We start from the raw sequence: 18,493 nt of genomic DNA on the forward strand, positions 1-18,493 counted from the left end.
CCAATCTACTGAAGAGTTGAAAGAAAACAACTGCAACAGTCAGATTTCTGTTCCAAAGACCCAATCCTGAAAGAATAACTGCAAAAGCCCAATCAAGTAGCACTGAAACATTTTGTGAGAAGTTCAAACTTACTTTGAAAGACTACAAGAAACAGGCATCTCCCAACTCCACTCAATTGGTCCATTTTCTGCTTTCTGTATTCCAGAAATAGCACCAGAAGGCTTTCCAGTGATTATTTTATACCTGCGATACATTACAAAAATATTAGACTTCAACCGCTACCTCTTACACATACATAGGTCTAGTAACTAATCCTCAAAGGGGTATCAATAATATAAATCTAAACACCAGGTTGGCCTAAATTTGTAGGTGGTGCAGTAATTAGGAAGCTTCACTTACAAGCTGGCAGAGAGTGGTGCTAAAATAGTAAACAATGAAAAGGAAACACTTTGGGCTATGTTGGAGAAGCAACTTTGTCTACCTCAGGTTTGGGAAAAATTTAGGAGAGATTTCAGGCATCACTGAAGGAAGGTGAAGCTTTTTCACAAGTATTAATTAATCAAAATCAGATTTCCAAGGCAGTTCAATTTAAGTATTTACATAACTAACTTCTAGCATGTTCCATGGCAAGAGATGACATTTAGCCACGACAAAGTCACTTGGGGGCTAAAGAAGGAGCAGGACGTGGGCTTTGAGAAATTACTTTAACTTGGAAACATCTAGCATTTGGATACAATTTGGCATTGTCTAACTTTGTACTGAACAGGCTAATATTTCTCAGATTTCTCATGAAACGAATCAGGAGCAATAGGCTTTTTGCAACAGAAAATTTCAGTTGTGCTTTCTCTTTTTGGAAGACAAGGTACATACAAAACATATGTTCCTTGCTTCCCTCTGAAGAAGATAAAACAAGAATGTCTGTGGGATAATCACAGGACAGGCGGTTCCTTAAACTAAGAAAATTGGAGTCAGCTTTGCAAGGTGTACCAGAACAGAGATGTTATTGGCCTGTTAAGAGTTCCCAAGTACCACCTTCCTTTATTTTTTAAATGCAATGCACAAAACAACAACTAAATAGAACTAGACTGTGATGAAACAGGAATCAATTCCAACCAGCCCATCATAGACACAACTTCTGTTTCCCATTCAGGAGATAACCCTGTTATCTTCAGCCACAGTCCACAAGTATGCTACGCAAAAAATGTCAGTCTCATGGGTAGTGCATGCATTTCAAGACTGCCTGGGAAGACAATCATTTAAAGAAAAAAAAATTGCAGCACTGAAAACCCATTTCAGAATACCACAAATTTGCCTGAATAGCCAAGTTTATATATACCACACTGCAACAGACCAGCCTAGTGCCATGGTGAAGGAAAGACATGTGGAAAAACACCAGTGTTTTGGGGGAGCTCTGATGCTTAATTCTGGTCTTAAGGTGCCACACAGTAAAATACTTGTTGAAGCAGAATGTTTGTGCTGGTTTTGGCTGGGATAGAGTTAATTTTCTTCATAGCAGCTCATACAGTGCTGTGTTTTGGATTTGTGACCAAAACAGCGTTGATAATACAGGGATGTTTTAGCCATTGCTGTGCAGTGCTTACACAGCATCAAGGCCTTTTCTACTTCTCACACTGCCCCGCCAGCGAGTAGGCGGGTGGCAAGCAAGAAGCTGGAAGGAGACACAGCCAGGAGAGCTGACCCCAAGGGATATTCCATACCATACGACATTATGCTCAGCAATAAAAGCTGGGGGGGGGGTAAACTTGCCAGGGCAGCAGTTGGTCAGGGACTGACTGGACATCAGTTGGCTGGTGGTGAGCAATTGGGCTTTTTTTACATCGCTTGTTTTTGTTGGGTTTGTCTTCCTTTGGGTTCAGGGGTGTGTGGGGGGGTTGTTGTTTGTTTGTTTTTAACTTATTAAACTGTGTTTATCTCAACCCATGAGTTTTCGCACTTTTACCCTTCCAATTCTCTTCCCCATCCCGCTGCGGGGGAGTAAGAGAGTAGCTGTGTGGTGCTCAGCTGCCTACTGGAGTTAAACCACAACAAAGTTAAAGAACATTTTTCCTTAAATATTTTCACTATTTTAATGTTTACTATACGTGTGTAGGATTTCTTGATAAAAAAACATTCCATGGACTGACTCAATTTACGAACAGATAAAATCCTCTTTCTAAATTACCTACATCACTTCCTTGTTTCTACGAGGTCCTTCAAAAGGTCGGAAAGGCAAACTCCCTGTTGCAGCATGGTAAAAGGTCACCCCTATGCTCCACAGATCAACCGTTGCTCCATACTTTTTCTGATGCTCTTTCCTCAAAACTGCTCGCTCATACATATCGGGATGCTAAAGAGAAAAAAAAAAAAACAGAAAAAAAAGAAGTTAGAATTGCTTTATGAACAATAGAAAGAACAAAACCCCAATCTATCATTTCACAGCAAGATAATTTGTCATTCTAAACTTTCAGCTCTTTAATCAAAAAGCAAAGTTAGCTTGTATCACAGAATTTGCTTAAGTTATTGTGACAGAATATTACAAAAGTGTTCCTAGGTATGATAGCCACTTTTATTAAAGGTTTGCAAAAAATATTTTAAAATTTAGTTAAAGATTGACTACTAGAATAAAACACCACTAAAGAAGAGGAGAAAGTATTCCTCCAGATGATTCTGAAACAACAGAAATCAAATTGGAAAAAGATCCATAGCAGATGAGAGTATCAGTTACAATACTATATGTGAGAAAACATGGCAGGAAGAAAATTATGCCTGAGATGCTCGTATTGATGCTTCTCTGCCTGCCTCTCTTTGGTTAACTAAGATGTCAAGTGGATCTTAACTACTACACCTAACATCATCCAAGTAGCTCAAATACAAACTGAAAAATATCTTCAGAGATAAAGGCAAAGACATTCATAACTAAAATACTGTTGTTCTTCCTTTCACACAAGCCAACAGTGGAAGTTGGACCTGGAAATTATTTAAAGACTACTGTGCTAGGTAGTACAGCAGAAGAACTGGCATGACCCAAGGTGAAAAAGGTGGAAAGTTATAAAAACAATTATAATACAAAGGTTTAATACTAGTTCCCAACAGTCCGACCTTCACCTATTCAACTCTCATCACAAAGGGCCCCAGGCTTTAAACATTTCTTCAACAGAAAGTGAAATCATATGGGCTTACTAAATACTCTTCTGTGCCATAGAGAGAAACAAATTGTTCGTCGTCTTCAAGTTCTCTCGCAGCACCAAAGTCTGTAAGTTTGTAAACAGACTGACCATCTTCACCTATAACACGCATTATATTGCCTGGTTTGATGTCACGGTGCACTATTCCATTCTCCCGGAGATGATTCATCCCAGCCACTTCAATAAAAAAAGAAAATAATACAGAATTTATGTATACATCTTGACACAGACTGCACAAGCACTGAATTGTCACTGAGGCTAGGAAGACATATGTTTACTTTCTCACTGGGAAATGCGAACGAGAAGGGACACTCAACTAACAAAAAGACCAGGACCAGAGAATTTTCTAAGCATTTTTGACTTTTTTTCTTTCGAACAGCTAAATTACAGTATTTCTTGCTCTCAGCAACATCTTTCCCATAAAGTAATGGAGGAAAATTTTATAACAGGCAGACACAGGTAAACCTTATTATTTTTCTAATTTAATCTTCTGAGATTAATTATCACTAGGAATCAGTCCAACATGTGACAAATAATCTTGAAACAAACAAACAAAAAAGAATTATAGCAATGCTTTAAATAGAAATGGCTTCTTAATGCAGCTATCTATACCAATATAGACATAAATAAAAGATGTGACTCCATATGACCACATTAATTTGTTCAATTATTCAAATTCCTCATCTCTTGCTGTTTCTAGATAAACAAAACAAGTACGAGTTCCTTTCAGTCAACAAATTAGACTAAAGAGCAAAGTCTACATACCCACATCTCTCAAAACAATTAAGAACTCGGACTCTGGCAAACCAAAGGCATTAGACGGCTCCTCTAAAACTGTATATAAACTCCCACATGGACAAAATTCCATAACTAGTACTTTGTGTCTAGTCGTTGTCTGTAAAAAAAAATGTAAAAAGATAAGTCTGTGACTATTGTGAAAACACTGTCAGAAATTACATATAACCACAGGATCCTACTTTCAAAAAAAAGAAAAATAAAATCTGTATCTAGATCATAAATCCCATTCTGGTGATCTTCTGCAAAAGAAGTGCAGGTGAATTTTTATATTGTTTCATATATTCTAACTTGGACGGGGGAGGAAAATTAAGAAAGCCTCAAGTCCTAGACAGTTAGAGGGTGGACAGCAGTACTGATAAGCGGACAAATGAGAAACTACAGCACGGAAGAGCAGAGGTCCATCTTTCCTCTTTACTAATCTGAGCATCTGGCTCATTTGAATTGATGAGTCTCAGTTTCAGCACAACTACAGCAATTCATACTAACATACGGTTCTACATGTCCTATGTCATTATTTTAGTTGGTTGCAAAGCAAAAGCATAAAATTGTCAGGATTACTGAAACACCTCCAACTATCAGTAGGTATTAAATATTCATACATGTAGATAGCTTAGAAATCCTAATTCAAGATAAAGCTTAGGACAGTGGCTTCTCGAGATGGCTTTGAAGAATCATAACCTATGCCTAAACACTGAAAGCAAGCATATTCTTTCAACAACAACAACAAAAAAGAAAGAAAACCAAAAAGCAGTCATGGTTGGGTCAGAGTATTTATATCATCATATATGTTACCATTCTTTAAAAATGTAACTTTATCTTCTATAGTAAGGGTAAAGCAAAAAGACAGTTACTGTGGTTACTACCATGCATCTCAGATCACAACTACAACAATTCATTACCTCTTCTTCGATGGCAAACAATTTGACAATGTTCTTATGATTTAGTTTCTTCAATACTTCAAACTCTCGCATCTGAACATCCACAGGACGAAGGAAACTTATACTGTTAAATACTTTGACAGCATATAAATCCCCAGTTTTCTGTTCAAAACAAACAAATTACTAATCAAACAGAAGCATAAGACTGTAAATGTACACATACCCATTATCCAAGCATTTTGAAATCTTCTGTTGTGCATATAAGCATACCCAGACTAGAAATAGTTCAAAATAGTATTTTATGTTTAGGTGGAAATTAAGATTCTACTAAAAAAAATTATGTATATATTGGTTTAGTTTAATATAGACTAGAAGCAAACAGACTAGCAGAATGGAAAGTCAACGTTAGCCCACAAAATCTAAGCGCTTTTAAAAAAAGAACAGTTAGTGTAAGAAAGGCTACACATTTAAGAATGACCCATAAACTTAGCTGAAAAATAATTTTTCAGCAAGAGGTAAGCCACTTGCCCAAATCAATAAGAGACATGCACATACTACAGTTGAGAATCTTGGCTTGCTTAAGTTAAGAGACAACTTTCAGAAGCTGAACCTTGCTCTCTTTTTTCTTTATTGTTCTGTTTATACTGATAAAGCAGTATTTTGTTTTTACAAAGAAGGCAGTGTTGAGCACTACATACCTCTCATGCAAAATCCTGAAGCAATTCAAACCCACATAATAAGTGACAGGAGCACGGTCGTGATCTTAATCAGAGACTTAAATTCTCAAGTGGGACTAAGCCCCAACATGCTCAGGCACCCACAGCACCAGCTGAGAGTGCAACTCCTGCCCCTCTTAGGGGAAAGTACCTCCCTGTGCCCACTCTAGGAATAAGCTTACATTAGCAGTCATGTGTGTGACAGGTTCTTTCTAAGGACAAAGTCTTCCTGTGCTTAGACTAAGTGTGCTGTACATCACACTTACGTGCACTACTGGTGCCCAGGTAAAAGTTTTCTCCCATTGACAACGAGCTGCAGGTCATGCGCTCAGACTAGTGAGGGTGATGAGAGGTGCAACCATGAAACCATAAGCTTTACAGGGGAATCATTCTGTGTTGAAATTCACTCACCCAGAAAAGCACATTAACTGCTCAATTATTGCTTAGTGTTGCTTCACAGCTAAATGTGGAACCTAGAAAACACTGTAGCTTATATATAACTTCACACTGATTTCACACAGACTGTCATTACTACGGCTATAACTAGGCTTATCTTCATTTTGTGAGGCATACTGCGAAATTCACAGGAATAGAATGACCCACACAAGTAAGGCCATTTTAGCCCCTCACTCAGGTTACAACATACATATCAGTATACCATTTAGATGGCAAAAGTGCTCAGATGTCCTATTTTGTACCGATTACTCAAGGCATGTCACCAAGAAGATGGCGTCCTAGACATGTATGAAGCATTGACTTACGGACAAAGACTAACAGCAACTTCATCCAATACCATAATATGTTAAGAATATTACGGTACAAAATCATAAAAATCCCAAAAAATGGGTTTTAAAAGAACAGGGAAAAACTACGAAAAGAGAATTTAACAAAGACAAAAATGACATATCATGTAATAAGAACTAATAAGACTTTTATTCTTATTTAAATTCTTAAGCAAAGAGTATTTGAAGAATGGAGGAATGAAGAATTAATAACAGTTAATATTTTACAAGGACAAATAATACAATATTAAAAACAAATCCTCAGAAATAACTGTACAGAACTCTAATTCAATGGATGAATATTAAAAACTAAAAACTAAATATGAATAGTTACAAAGATACATTTGCTTTAGGCCTAAATCTTGAACAGTTTTTCGTTGATTTCATGACGCTACTCACATATGAAAAAGTTTCGGTTTTACATGTTACTCAGATTAGTAATTCCTCACAAACCTTATGTCGTCCCCGGAAAACATTTGCAGTAGCTCCCTGTCCTAGAATGTCAGACAACAGCCAGAGGTAATTGGAAGTGCTCTGCATCTTGGCTCGTTGATTAAACAGTTTTCTTTTTCACCTTAAAAACAAAAGGTTAAATATATTGAATTATAATTTAGTAAATACATGAAAGGGACTTATTTTATTTAGAAGGGAAAACAAACCACAACCACAACTCCAAAGACATACAAAAATAATTAAGAACAACCAAGTAGAGGAATAAGAGGTGAAACAAAGAAACAAACCCAAGCTCAACAGTCAGAACTAACGCCATAGACACAACACCTCTCTGCATTTGAGGTCTTTACTCCCCAAACTTTGTTTGAAAAATCATCTGGAAAAGTGAAAGCTTTATCATCCTTTTTCTGTTGTACACAGATGTTTAAATGATACGGTAACAAAAACTACAGGAAAGAGTCAAAAACACCTGCACAAGGTCTTCTGAAAATAAGCAAGACCTGTAATCGAATTCCATTATTCGGTATTTATGCCAAAGAACAGACATGAGAGATGATGACCGATATGTATACAGATCTTTTAGATCACTTTGGCTGTGGAAGTTGCACTTCAGTACAACTGTAAAGGAACTGGACTAACTACTTACAAAAAGCTATCTTTACATGAGCTAGATAAAAGTCACAGTTAACACAAGTATTTTCAGCTACTTGCTAGAACCACCAATTACTACTTGAAGAAATTAAGGGACATTTCTCTCATTTCTAAAATTTCACATTTGGTATATCACATCATTTCTAGAGAGACAGCCTGGCTTCTGATCCTTCCTGAAATGTAAACTGTCAGATACTCAGGTCTTCACAGATTCAAAAGAAATAGGAAAAAAGAAAAAAACAACAACAAGTTTGATTAAATTAAAAGGATTAAAAAAAAAAAAACATTAGAACTGCCAGATTTCCCCCCTTGCCAAAAGAGCAGGAGCTGCAGGTGAATATCCTTACCTTTTTGGTTTAATTAAAGCACTGATTTTGCCATTAAATCTAGCGAAAGGCTCTAAGATCAAAGACATAGCTTCCTGCATATAATGAATCTTAAGAGCAAAACAGCACCTGGACCAGGAGAAGGTCCTACAGCAGCAGCCGCCTTTCCTCACAGCCTCGCAGGGGTCCCTGCATCTGCCTGTGCTAATTGACAAGAAACAGCTAACTGATACTCAAAAGAAACAAAAAAGCCTTTCCTGTAACTACTGGAAGAAGAGGTATGACAGAATTTCCTGTGCATGTCTGTTACGAGAAGGTGGTTGGTGCTTTCTGAGAGCTCCCTGCTGCACAAGATGACACCACCAGAAGCCTCTCAGCATGCACCGTGGGAGAGTGGAGGAAGCTGCACGCCAGCCACTGCAGCACCATTTGCCCGTCCCGCTCCAGCAGCCAGCTGAAGCACCCGCCTTTGTACCCATGCCATGCCGCGAAGAGACAGAAATTTTCTCATGACTTTGAACACCTTTCTCTATGTGTAGTGACTGCAGATTTCATGCTTTCATTTAGCTACTTGCTCACGTAAGATGTACTTTCTTGCAAAGCTGTCCCAAAACATCCAGGCTATGACATACAGCATGCAGAACACAATGACACGGTGCAAAGACCTGACATTACTCTAAACTAAATTCAGAGTCATGCAGCAACATAATTTTTAAAATCTAGATAAAGTTCTTAATACCTAGAGAAGGGAAGAAAGGTTTTGTCTCAAATGTTAAACAAAAAGTTCAACACCACACCCCAAACCTTTAAAATTCTCAGTTAACTCTGACAAGACAATTTGCAATAGTAGAATAAGATAACTTCTTCCAGCTGGCCATTACTGTAGATGCCAAAGAGATGATGTCTCTGATGCAGACACAGAAGGTAAGGAAGAGGTCTCCAAGGGAATAATGCATAGCCCACTCCGTAAACCATTTGTAAAATCTCCGAATTAAAAAATTCCTCAGAATTAAAACCCTGCTTGTAACAAGGCAGCTGGCACATTACCAATAAAAGCGTATTTCGTCATTTATTTCAAAGCAATGTTCATTAGACTCGTACCAAGATGCAGAAACATAATGAATCCTTTCTAAGCAGACAGAAAGTGCGCAGAACGATCAAGTAAACACAGTTTCTTCACCAATCTCTATTCAAATACTAAAAATTTTAGCAGCCTATTAGAGACTGAATGATTATGTTGCCCGAAGTGCTAAAGATGAGGTAACTTATGTATCAGATCAGCTCTCTTTACCTTCTTACTTTCTAATTAAATTTGCATGAAGGTCAATGGGTGAAAACAAAACAAAAGGACAAGTCTGTGCCAGATGAGCTTGAATATCACTCAACGAATTTAAAAACAAACAAACAAACAAAGCAGCAAGTCACTAATGGGTTCTCAAGGTCTGTTTTTTTTTTTTCACTCGTAAAACTACAGATACAGTTATGCCAGTATTAATCCCAGGGTACATATCCAGCGTCAAACCAAAGTCAGTGTTGCACTATTACACTTTTTTTGTCAAAATAGTATTTTTGTAATAATAACAAAGTCTACCCTCTCTTGGTAGAGTCTTCACTTTTAAGGCATAAAGTCTCATTCAGCTTCAATGTTAATCTTCAAATTATAATAATTTGATTCAATAACTTATATAACATGTTAGACCTCCTTTGATTTATTACCTTTCCTTTCTTAGACTGATTCAGAACTGATTTTTGCTGAACACTCAGCATGTTGAGTTTTCTTTGTATATCTTCCATTATCTTCCTAAATCAATTCACTAAGAGTTTCATATTCAAAAAAGATATATCTCTAACTGTATGATTGGTCCTGTCACTAGATTTAATGTTGAACTTTGTATTTCTTCACGTCCCACTTATTGTCACTAAGTCTGACACTAGATGAGTCAGAAGTTCTTCACATATATCTAAAGATATTTCTCCTACCAGCAGTTTGATTTATTATCCCCCCATTACGCCATTAGCATTTTAAGGGTTTGGGGGCTGCTTTTTGGTTTGGTTTTTTTTTTTTTTTTTTTTGTATTTTGAATATTTTTCTACTTCTTTATTTGTCATCAGGGGGAACTGTAATAGAAAAAGACTGCATTGCTAATGTGATTTTTTTCAAACTCCCAATGCTTTGAAGCAGTACTGACTGCTTCTAATTAACATGAAGAAGTTTGCTGTTACCTCAGGCATGCGGGACAGGCACACAAAGCAGGTACTTCCCCTGTTAACAGCTGCAATGTACAAGTTCACCAGGCAAGTAGGGACAGAGGATGAAGTGAAGTGAAGGCTCTTTCTGTCTACACGCAAGATCCTATATGCCACCAAAGCCGACAGGCAAGGTGCTCAGGTTCTGAATAAATGTTATGTTAGCATTATACAGTCTGGTAAATATAAAGGTTTTATACTTCCCTTGATGCCCTCTCGTAACGCCTAGAAAAAGAAGTTTCTCGCCCTGAAGTTCCTGCTTCCTACACCTAACCTCCTTCCGGGAGTTTCCAGCCCAACAGCTAGTATCTTAATTATCAAAATACCCTGCCCTGGGCCACGCAAGGTGCTGCTTGAACCCATATGAAGCCGCACATGCTCCCAAAGGCCTGCAAAACAAACGGCAAGCCTGCTGCTCATCACCACTGCTCCTGGCGTTTCCAGCCTGTAACGGGGGAAGAGGACTCGGCCTCTGTCAGGGGCGGCAGCTCCTGGAAAGCTATGGAGGGCCACAGGCTCGCCTGAGCCACCCAGCCGGCCTCACGCTCAGAAACGTGGGGTATGGAGGGCACGGCACCGGAGCTCATCTCCACAACACGACATCCTTCCTGAAGTGAAAGTTTAATAACTTCTACAACCACGAAGGCGATGCCGCTACCTGAGGAAAGCTTCATGCAAACCACTGGCAAGCACATGCTTCGCTTGGCTTTTTTTTTTTTTCCCCCCTTACAAAAGTAATTTTGACGGGTCGCATCAACCACGACCTGCCGACATTCACAGCGATAAAAGATGGGGGCAAGGGACGAGCCCCAGGCACGCCACCGAGGCCGCAGGCCGGCCACCGCCTCGCCCCCCCCCCCCCCCCCGCCCCGGGCGGGGGCCGCTCCGCGGGGCGGCCTGCACAGCCCGGCCCGCTGCTGCCTCCGGGGGGCTCCGCCGCCGCCGCCGCCCGCAACCCTCCTCGGGAGTCGGCAGCTGCCGGGAAGGCCCCGCCACCGCCCCGGGAAACCGAAACCACCTCGCCCCGGTGGCGGCGGCGCGTAGGGAGCCGCTCTCCCTCGCCTCTAAGCGCCGCCGCCCACCTCAGCTCGGCTCGACGCGGCCTCCGCTCACCCTGCCCTGCCCACCGACCCCGGCCCCACGCACCCAGCCGCCGCTCGCCCTGCCTGCCCAGCGCCCCGGCCGCTTCCGGCTTCCTGCCGCGGCGCTGGGGAGGCGGGGCGGCAGAAGCACCGCCTCGGCGCCCGGCCCCGGCCCTTTGCCGCCTGGAGGCGGCCGGCGGGGAGCTGAGGTGCGGGGGTCGGCTGGCAGAGAGGGGCGGGCGCCGCCGCCGCCGCCCGGTATGGGGAGGGGGGGGTGAGGGAGCGGCGGCGGCCCCTGAGGCGAGGGGAACGCGAAGCAGGGAAACATCTGGGAAACGTGGAAAAGTGGAAGTAGGATGTTCCTTAAAAACGGGGACTGCGGGTATTTTAGCTGGTGTGGTGCTCAAAACGAGCTCGGAGCGGTGCCGGTGAGGATTTCCGTGGCGGTTTTTTGCTGCGTGACCGGTTCGGCGGCGGTTCCCTGTCGTCGCGCCCCGCCCGAGGCCGGGCTGCCCGAGCCCCGCCGGCCGCGGGGAGCCGCGCCTCACCGGCCGCGCTTTCCAGCGGCGTCCAGGGGAAATGTCTCCCCGCCCCGCGTAATTTCTCTCAGTTGCACCCTTTTTAACCCTCGCGAAGTCTTGGTATTTTTCATATATTCGTGCTCTTTGATTATTTTTTACTTAAATCAAAGTTCCTTGCTAATTTATCCCTTGCTCTTTTCTTGTCTGTCCAGTAATGTTGCTGTTCCAATAAATGGTCTATATAGTTCGTGTAAGGAAAAATATTGGTAACTTTATAATTTATGCATAATGAAATTTAAACATAATTGTAGTGGGAAAATAGTCAAAAGAATTTTTTTTTTCCCCAAGACTATCCTTTTTTTGATCCTCTGCATGTCGTGTTCGGAATTACCATCTTCCCAAGTCTTACAAGCCTGTTCTCTTGAGGAACTGACACATAAAAGATAGCACCTTCTCCTTGCAGGCTTTGTTTATTGTTATTATCTTACCTTTCTTAAGCTTTATCACAAGTCCAAACTTCCGCTGTTTCACTTGTTACAGGGCACTACGCTTGTTCCAAAATTCTGCTTAGTGAAACTGATAAATTGATACATTTTATGCTGTTAATACAAATGCTTAACTTGTATTCCCTGTTTGTTGGCATCTGAGCTTTATTTTGTATTGCTTCTGCATTATAGAGGGAACAGTTCCCCACCACATTTATGTTCTGTCCTTGCGTCTTTCAAAACACTGCAGCGCTCCTCAGAAGTTCAGTGGTTTATTTCTGCTACCCTATCCTCTGTACCCAGCTTTGCAAGCCATTTTTTTCTTGTCAGGTGGATACCCGTGAGTCAGCTTCGTCTTCTTCAGAAATAATTCATTAGATCGTTCATACGGATTTTAGCAAAAGCCCTCTCAAAATCAGGAAAACGCCAGTGAAACTTTTATTTTTATCTCGAACGTGTACTTGCTTCCACTTCTGAATAAAACCAAGCTGTTGGCTCAGTATCTTGATGCTTTTTGGAACTGGCCTTTTTAAATCAGTCTCATTCAGGCTGGACAGGACTTTGGGAGGTCTCTGGTCCAACCACCTGCTCAAATACATTGCTCAAATTGCTCAAAGCAGGGTCAGCACTGACTTCAGACCAGGTTCCCCAGGACTTTGTTGGCTTAAGACCTAGACTATCTCAGCTCCAATGTCACCCTGCCCCTGGGTCTGGCCACCGACCGCTCTCACTGCGGTTACCAGCCTGTCTGCTTTCCCCCAGTCTTGAATCGACGAAGATGATTCATACAGTTCACATGATTCAAATTGTCCATTTTTTTAGGGTATATTTGTAACATAATCAGTGATCCTTATGCAAGGAGGATCTTCTCTAGCCTTTAAATGTTTCACAGTATGAATCACAGGAAAATGGTACGTTGAATATAAGAATAGGAAAACCAGACACCAAAAAGGAAAGTGCCATTACAGTTTCACTCTAGAAATTTTTACTTTGCTTTCTTCCACTTCTTTTCAATGTATTAGTAAAACTTTTAGTATTTCTCACCTCTCCTGTATTTGGATTCTCATTCACGTTCACAAATTCAGCAGTCTATAGCTATATACTATTACACCTCTTCATCCTAACAATACGGCTGTAGGAATTGCAGCTAAAGCTGGCATGTTGCATACAGTATTCTCACATGTGTAGCTGCGAATGCCAGAACTCAAAGAAGAAGAAGGTGCCAGGGAAAAAAAGTCAAACTGAGCATAGTCAACCAGAGCTAAGAGCATTAAAACAGGCAAAATACAGTATCATCTTCTTCTTGGGACCCTCTGGGCAACCTAACAACAAGATAAGAACAGGGGAGAGTGGAGATCAAACACAGCAGATATTTGCCAAGAAAAAACATCTGACTGAATTATTTAACTTTTAAAAATTTTGAGTGAGAAATTGCGTTTTACCAACCTTCCCAAAAGGACAACCGCTAACTTTACTAGTAAGTCAGGTGAGAACAGTAACTCTAGAAACTCCTAAGCAAGTTAAACGTTGTTTTTCCTATATCATTAATGAATTTTCTAAAGAAAACCAAAGCTCATGAGCCATTTACTCTTATAGTCAAACTGCTTTCTGTCTTTGATTTAAATATTTATGAGGCATCACAGCTGAACCAGAATAAGCAAACCTATTCAGCAGCCAACTTCACTTCAGCTGGAACTGCCTTTCATTTTTCTGAGTTACTTAAGCCATTTTCTCTTCTCTGTAGTTTTGCAAAGAGGGAAGGGAAGCAATTCTGTGATGGAAGACAGCTCTTACTTAGCTTTGCCTTGTTTCCAGCTTGCCACCAGAGAATTCATTCCAAAGCTGTTTACAACATGTACAGATTAACACTCCCAAGCAAACCTTAGTCCAAAAGTAGTCCACAATTTATACTCTCCTCTTGTCCCATAGTTATGAAGCCATCTAGGAGAGTTCAGTGGAACAGTGGCTAGTGTTGATAGTACAAAAACATTATTAGATTAAAAAAATCTTGTTCTGGAGCCTGGTATCTCCCGCTTTTCTGAAATGCCTGGGATGTATATAGCGAACAACTAACACATGAAGGAAGAACAGAGAAACACAACATTTGGTTTCCTGTTAGCTTAACTCACTGAAAGGGCACAATTGAAGTTCAGTAACTGCATGGCTACAGTGATGCTACAACTAAATGGCCCCAGTGGCCAACTGCTGCTGAAGGGGGCTTGCTCCCTTCTCCACCCCTACCCACACATTACAGCTGCTTTCCTCGAATCTGCAGTAGCACTTGTCTCACTCCATGGTGAGATAGCTCCAACTGGAAAACTGTGTTTCCCCCAAAGGGTGAGTAGCTTTGAATTTATTTTTTAATAGCTTTGAAGTTCTTGAAAAACTCAAACCCAGTTATTTTGCAAGATTAGCTTTCTGCCATGAATTGTCTTATGGAATCAGACAAGTGCTAATGCTGACAAGAGAGGGGAAGAGGGCAGATTGCCTCTCTGGACAGCAACCAGCTGCTAAAATGTCTTACCTGCATTGATAAGCCATTCCCTGAGAAAAATTGTCCCTGACCTCAGCTTGCATGGAATTTGTTGCCTCTACTTCACACCAGGAAGAGCGCTTGCAGGCCTGAAAGCTTATCTGTCTTTAGTAATTACACTAGCTTGTAAATAAAAGATACTATCTTTCTGCAAAAGGTGCCTTGTATCTTTAATTAAAGACTTGCAGCTGTGTTTTCTACTTAAACACACTTTACAGGAGGAAATCCTGGTGCACACAAAAGGAGGAGTTACTAACATGTTTTATGCGCCTGCAGTCTTGATGGGCATTTTGAACAATGCAGGTACACAGCAATGGTAAGTCATACAGGAAAGCTGCAGGGGGTTGTTTGGTGCAGCCTTTAAATTGGAAGATCATCCATTGTCTGAAGAAGGAAAGCACGTGAATGTTAACCTAATCTCTCAGTGGAGTGTTCTCATCTCTCTCATCTTTTTCCTCTTCTACCCCACAAGAAGTAGTTTTTGTAATATGTTCAAAGCATCTGAACATTGGTTGGAGAATCTAGCTCACACTCTGAATACATGTTGCATCACCAGATTTCTCTTTGGAAATAACAAGTACCATGCACTTCTTAGAAAAGATAAAAAAAAAAAAAAAAGGCACAAAGCAGGAATCCATCTCTTCAAAGTAAAGATATGGAAACTCATCAATTGCCTTTCTAAACCTTGATTCTTTGCAAAGATAGTTACTAGGCACTGCATACCCAACTGCAATATAACAGCTGCAGACCTGCGGTCTCTGCACCGCTGAAGGAAATTGCAGAAAAAATAACCTGCTAGTAGCCAGAATCAGTGTTTGCATGTTTAGATTATTGAAAGATATAGAAACCAACCCACAGATGCTGTTGTATAGCTCACACCTTGCATAATCCCTGACAGTACACTATTCTGATTCAGCAGGGTCAAAGCACAGGAAAGTAAACAATCCTTTTTGGAATTCCTCAGGCTGAACCAAATTAGTTTCTCTGAAGATCTAGACTACCTAACCATTCATCCTACAGGATACTCTCTCAGTCACGGACGGAAGGTCGGGGTCCAAGTTTAAAATGCAGCCAGGCTGACGGCTCGCTCCCACACTCCGCACTCTCCACTTCATATCCGTTCTCACCTGACGCCACCCTAGCAGGTGACATGCTTTGAGAGGGAAGTGTTTCTGCCACCGCAGTTTCCCAAATAGCTCATTCTGGGCTTAGGTGAACACCAGATTTGGCACAGAGGAAGCTACAGGGAGATGGCGGGGATGAGGAAGGAGAGCAGCCTCTTTTGGCAGTGGGCAGTTGAAAGACTTTTCTCATGAGGGCATAATTTGATAATAGCTAAGTCATGCTCTGTTAGACAAATGACACAGTCAATTGTACTAACAGAATAAGTGTAGGCTTTTTTCCTGCTTTTACACAGTACTAAAAGCAGCAGTACTACCCTTACTTCAGAAGGCAAAAGTCTAAATCATGTATGAAAACTAAGAGTGACTCCATTACAATGACACTGTAATTTAAAAACAAAAAACTTTGCTAAAGACAGAAGAGCCCTACCTTATTGTTTGCTTCATAATCTGCCTAGTGAAAGCTCTTCCCTCCGCTGCCGTAACTGCAGGGGAAGGAGACCGAGCCAGAGAGAAGGCTGACAGCAAACGCTCGGCGATAGCTGCAGTGGCCAGGGGTGCAGCCCCTTCAGCTGGGAGGTGCAGGAACACAGCAGCACATGCAAAGCACCAAGTCAAAGATGGAAGGCTTCTAGCGCTGCAGGAGAAAACAAAATGGATACTGGACCCAGGGGACCTCTAGCCTTGGTATGGCAGCAAAGAGAGGGAAACAGGATTGTGAGACTAGGAGGCCTAAAAAGCACCACAAGCACTTAATCTGTGATAAAACAAATCAAGTAACAAGAAACTTGATTAAGTGTACAAAAATCGGGAACAAAAAAATCTTATAGAAGTGATGCTGTCCCATTGCAGAGTAGTAAAGGTAAGCACCCTCCACTTTCTTCCCTCAGTGCAAAGGGAGGGAATGGCAGTGAGGATCCTCAAAACACCACCACGCTCCACTCCTGGCTGCTGTTCCTGATCCACCTCCTCATTTATTTTCCGTTTAAATTGGATGAAGAGCCTGCACCACACAGTCTAGAAAAACGCTCATCTGATTATGCTAAAGGTAAGTCAGCTTTTTACTATCAACATCAGTTCTTGAGGGAAGTATTAAATCCCATGAATGGGAAGACTCCTAGCTTCCCCCTGCCCCTATGAAATAGCTACAAAAACTGTAACGTCATAGAATTAAAGGCAAAGAAACAAACTGACCAAGCAATACATTTTGGGACAAAAGTAGCCACGCTCTACTAAAATCTCTGTATAGACCATTGACCCTACTGAAATACTGCAGTGAAGGCAATTCTTCCTTTCTGCCAGCATCTTCCACGTGCAGGACTGCAATACAATATATTATCCAAGCATCAGAAAAATTGCCAGGTTCTACTCAAACGTAACAGCCAGAAGGTTAAAGAATGCTGTAGCTTCTAAGGATTCAACCAAAATGATTCGAGGAGACTTAACATTTCACTGCATAAAATTTTATTTTTTTTTTTATAAAAAAGATAGAACCAGATGCTACTTTTAAATGAAATCATTTATTAAACCAATCTGTTTTATAGGAGGTATATATATATTTTATAATTAAGACAACTTCAATGAAATGACTATCTACAAGAATGACTTTGATTGTTTTATTTTCATGTCACCATACATGAACAAATGAATTTTATGTCTTATGAAAACATTTTACTCCGTATCAAAAATGTACACATTTTAATAACCATTGCTATGGTCTGAAGGGATTTTTACATTTAATTTCAAAAATAAGTGTCATTTCATTGCTGTATGTGTAACAGCATAAGCTTAAATCATCCTATACATAATAAAAGTTTGTGTAGGTATACAGATAATTTTTCATGTTGTCACATACCTTCATGTTTGAGACACAGGTAGGGGATCTGCATTTCTCTTTTTTGCGAAAGGCTAAAATACGTACTGATGTGAGCACAAAGCAACATTTCTTAAAAACAAAACCAGTTTGAATGGCACAAGGGTTAGCGTTTTTATAAATTAACAACCAGAGTTCTGGATTATGGAAACAGGTACATGAGATTCCAGTACTTTCCTTAGGGCTTCGCTCTCTGGAAGAATACCTGTTAAAAAATTTATTAAAAAAAACATTTTAAGACAAAAGAAATAAGACATGGAATGGTTGAGGTGTAAGATAATTAGTTTGACAGAGCTCATTTCCTTGTTTAACACACTGGTTTGACAGAGCTCATTTCCTTGTTTAACACACTGGTTAACACACTAGGTTCAAGGATGCGACTTGTGCTATTTGATTACACTCACACCCTCAAAAATGAGGTATTCTGACACGTTCTCTACAATTATAGCATCACTTTTTTGCTATTTCAGCTACTAAACATAAGCCACAAGAATATCAAGCTATTGAGGAGATGGCAAGGTGCTGAGGATAAGTAACAATTCTACAGATGTAGGTTTGTTGTTGTTGTTGTTTGCTCCTTCTTTCCAAATAACAATTTTACTTCAGGTCACTACCACAACTGAGTTGTGTGACAAAGTTCAAATGGAATTAAAAGCTATTTAAAGAAAAAAAAAAATCTTTACCTTTAAGTAATTTTTAAAAACTTTAGCATCAGGCTGCTGAAGTGCTTGACAGAATTCCTGTAAGAGAGAATAAAGAAATACTACATAACTAAATGAAGCAACAAGACAACCCGAGACATGTTAGGAGCATATAGAATGCCTTGTACGTAAAGCCATTG

General features: G+C 40.5%; 2 protein-coding genes across 7 annotated transcripts in view; both read right to left on the reverse strand.

Moving 5' to 3' along the window:
• Positions 1-11,234, reverse strand: part of TBK1 (TANK binding kinase 1) — a 31,036-nt gene extending 19,802 nt beyond the window's left edge. For 2 of the 3 annotated variants that reach the window (XR_014227965.1, XM_082310030.1), the window contains exons 1-7: positions 11,184-11,234; positions 6,814-6,934; positions 4,884-5,024; positions 3,952-4,081; positions 3,182-3,363; positions 2,188-2,348; positions 134-244 (exon numbers count right to left, since the gene is read on the reverse strand). Coding sequence is in view for 2 of the 3 variants with exons in the window: in XM_082310030.1 (XP_082166156.1) it covers positions 134-244; positions 2,188-2,348; positions 3,182-3,363; positions 3,952-4,081; positions 4,884-5,024; positions 6,814-6,900 (812 nt within the window). In the remaining variant the exon portion in view is untranslated. Of the gene's footprint in view, positions 1-133; positions 245-2,187; positions 2,349-3,181; positions 3,364-3,951; positions 4,082-4,883; positions 5,025-6,813; positions 6,935-10,013; positions 10,328-11,183 lie in introns of those variants that run through there. The other variant, XM_082310031.1, reaches the window with a different exon arrangement.
• Positions 11,235-17,307: 6,073 nt separating this feature from the next.
• XPOT (exportin for tRNA) overlaps positions 17,308-18,493 on the reverse strand; it is a 28,868-nt gene continuing 27,682 nt past the window's right edge. For 2 of the 4 annotated variants that reach the window (XM_082309680.1, XM_082309679.1), the window contains exons 25-26: positions 18,336-18,392; positions 17,309-17,857 (exon numbers count right to left, since the gene is read on the reverse strand). In XM_082309680.1, the coding sequence (XP_082165806.1) occupies positions 17,831-17,857; positions 18,336-18,392 (84 nt within the window). In that variant the 3' untranslated portion in view covers positions 17,309-17,830. Of the gene's footprint in view, positions 17,858-18,335; positions 18,393-18,493 lie in introns of all 4 variants that reach the window. The other 2 variants (XM_082309682.1, XM_082309681.1) reach the window with 2 other exon arrangements.

This window comes from Platalea leucorodia, assembly GCF_965183815.1.
Source record: "Platalea leucorodia genome assembly, chromosome: 4".
Taxonomy (NCBI): Eukaryota; Metazoa; Chordata; class Aves; order Pelecaniformes; family Threskiornithidae; genus Platalea; species Platalea leucorodia.